The sequence below is a fragment of the Syzygium oleosum genome, unplaced genomic scaffold (genome assembly GCF_021117445.2).
Source record: "Syzygium oleosum isolate NSW1041296 unplaced genomic scaffold, Sole_v2.1 Sole_v2.06, whole genome shotgun sequence".
NCBI lineage: Eukaryota > Viridiplantae > Streptophyta > Magnoliopsida > Myrtales > Myrtaceae > Syzygium > Syzygium oleosum.
The window spans coordinates 11,685,518-11,688,035 of record NW_026607490.1 but is presented as its reverse complement, the minus strand read 5'-3'; the positions used below and the strand labels follow the sequence as shown (position 1 = coordinate 11,688,035).

The window sequence follows — 2,518 nt, the reverse complement described above, 5'->3', positions numbered from 1 at the left end:
TAAGATAATGGCTTTCGACTTTGCTTTTCTCCCGTAGCTTAACACCCTTTTGGGAGGTAAAGATGGCGGAACCAATAATGGCAACCTCTTCTTGCTGCTGCATTGAACAAGCAACATCTCCTCTTCATGATCAACTTAGCCCCATGATCAGATCATGATCAAGTGAAGAAGAAGAAGATCGAATGAGGATATGATGATGAAAAGATAGCTTTCGCCGTTCGCTGATCGAATGGACTTTGTAATCTTTTTTAAGCGCGTGAAGAGTTTCGCTTGCTTCGCGTCCTTTCGCTAGCGAATCGCCGTCGAGATCGCGCGGTTCGATGAGTGAGATCTGTTCTCGCTGATGATGAACGTTCGGGATCGAGAAGAAATAAATAGATTAAGCGAAAATAAGCCCCCGAGTTACAAGTTGGCCCCCCAATCAAAGAAGAAATCAAACGAAGAAAAGACGAACGGAAAGATACAAAATTAGACTCCCTACGAAATTATAACGGGACGCTACAATCTGTTCTTTTTTCGCTCAACAAAGTTATATTTTTCATGCTGAGCGAAACCCTATTTTCTTCACAATTTCCTGTTTACAATCGAACCTCGCTTTCGCCCTCCTATTTTTTTAAATTTTTATTTTATAAATTTCCATTTCGTCTTCTCAGAAGTTATTGTTGATAGAAGCTGGCTGCTGCTCTGGGTACCAAACATCCTCCATATTCCACAAGTTGTCCGATGTGTCCCCATCATCCAACCACTGAGTGTTGTTCTGATCCATGCATGGTTGGAAGTCCAATCCATAGTTGAAGTATCCACAAGGACTAGTAAGAGATGACTCCTGGTAACATCCTTGGCCATTATTAGGCTGGTAATAATCCGGGTTCGGGTTGTCGCCAACCGGGATGGGGTAATACTCGGTCAGGTCTGAGACGGGCGAAACCTGCGCGCCGAAGGAGTCCGAAGATGTTGTCGTGCAGGAGTTCTCCGGGGTGCTGTAACTCTGTGTCACATTCACGTGCACGCCCCCGTAATTGCCACCCATACCCGCCAGGGTCGGTGGGAAAACCATGTTGCCGATGTTCGTCGTGGCGGTGACCATTGTGGCGGGGGCTGCCATGGCGGAGGCGGTGGCAGCAGTCGAGACAGAGCCGGAGGCGGCTTGAATCCTCTCGACCAGCCTCGGCATCCACAGGTAGCGCATGGCGTCCTTGAATTGCTTGCTGTTGACATCGCATTTGAGCTGCTTCGCGTGCTTCTGCACCCGGGTTCTCCAGTAGTTCTTGATCTCGTTGTCTGTCCTGCCCGGCAAGTGTTGCGCGATCTTCGACCATCTATAGATAATTACCCAGAAAAAAAATCGTCAAAAATTCATCGAGAGGAAAAATGAACACGTCACCGTGATTTCTTTATCGAATAAATATCGGATCGACAGATACTTTGGGGGATATAGAGATACGTACCGATTGCCCCAACGAGAATGGAGTTCGAGAATCAACAGTTGCTCTTCGAGGCTTATGTTCCCGCGCCGAACGTCGGGGCGGAGATAGTTCAGCCACCGCAGTCGGCAACTCTTTCCGGTCCGTTTCAAACCTGCAAATTCGTGGTTGCAAACACGAGCATTGATTAGATTGAATAAAGCTGAGCTCTTTCTCTGGGTAAAGTAGCCATCAAGATACCAAGGGAATAAATAGTAGTAAGCATCCCTATCGATCTCCTGGTGCATATGCTTTTTTCGATGTCTGCACCTTTAACTTCTATTCAAAAGCGGACGCATTAAAAAGAAACCACCGGCCATGACAAGATACGTCCCATGTTTTCTTGATTCTTTTAAGGAACACGTAACTCACACAATCTGCCAATCTCAAACAAAAAGAGGAAAAAAGAGAAAAAGACTGAACAGTATTTTTCACATGTGGGTTTTCTCTTTCAAGAAAACGTGTACCGCTTGGCTTTCCACTTGACTCCAAGTCCAACACATTTCATGTTTGGCTTCTTGGGTCTAGTACGATCCAAGATGGAGAACCTAGACGAGATGAACTCGGACCGAAGAAAAGAGAGAGACACAGACCCGGGTTTCGTCTTCCATCCGAAAATGACTTCGGATCATCGACGGGCAAACCAATCGACCGCACGATGCTATACTATTCACCTTCTATATCCTACATACACATGCACCAGAAATCTTGACAATTCTTGATTATCGATCCGTAAATTACCTGCGCTGCGGGCGAGCGAGTTCCAGCGGCCGTCGCCGTGGTTGGCAATGTAATTGATGAGGGTGAGGTCCTCCTCCACAGTCCACGGACCCCTCCTCAGATCCTCCATCATCGCCTGCTGATCATCTTCCTGGCTGTCGCCGCTCTGGTTGGTGCCTCTGATCCCACTCGCATCCATCTGTCCTCTCCTGCTACAGATTCTTGATCCTCCTCCTCCTGCACCTAGTGGGGCTGATTGGATTGATGGCGAGGAAGAGCAGGAAACGAAAACTGGGTCTTTGCGATGAGAGTGAGAGGGAGAGAGAGAGAAAGAT

At 47.4% G+C, this 2,518-nt stretch overlaps 1 protein-coding gene across 1 annotated transcript; it reads right to left on the bottom strand.

Annotated features, from left to right (window-relative positions):
* Positions 1-360: 360 nt before the first annotated feature.
* On the bottom strand, positions 361-2,518 carry LOC115690588 (transcription factor MYB108-like). Its single transcript, XM_030616993.2, has 3 exons — positions 2,205-2,518; positions 1,449-1,578; positions 361-1,319 (listed from the first exon to the last, which is right to left on the bottom strand). The coding sequence occupies exons 1-3, from the start codon at positions 2,380-2,382 to the stop codon at positions 650-652; spliced, it is 978 nt and encodes a 325-aa protein (XP_030472853.1). The 5' UTR covers positions 2,383-2,518; the 3' UTR covers positions 361-649.

What these genes read in the sequence shown, in the direction of transcription:
- LOC115690588 (XM_030616993.2), bottom strand. Translation starts at nt 2,382, where the DNA reads ATGGATGCGAGTGGGATCAGAGGCACCAACCAGAGCGGCGACAGCCAG. An exon ending in CTCGCTCGCCCGCAGCGCAG is followed by an intron (nt 1,579 to 2,204) that starts GTAATTTACGGA and finishes ACGAATTTGCAG; the next exon opens with GTTTGAAACGGACCGGAAAG. An exon ending in CATTCTCGTTGGGGCAATCG is followed by an intron (nt 1,320 to 1,448) that starts GTACGTATCTCT and finishes AATTATCTATAG; the next exon opens with ATGGTCGAAGATCGCGCAAC.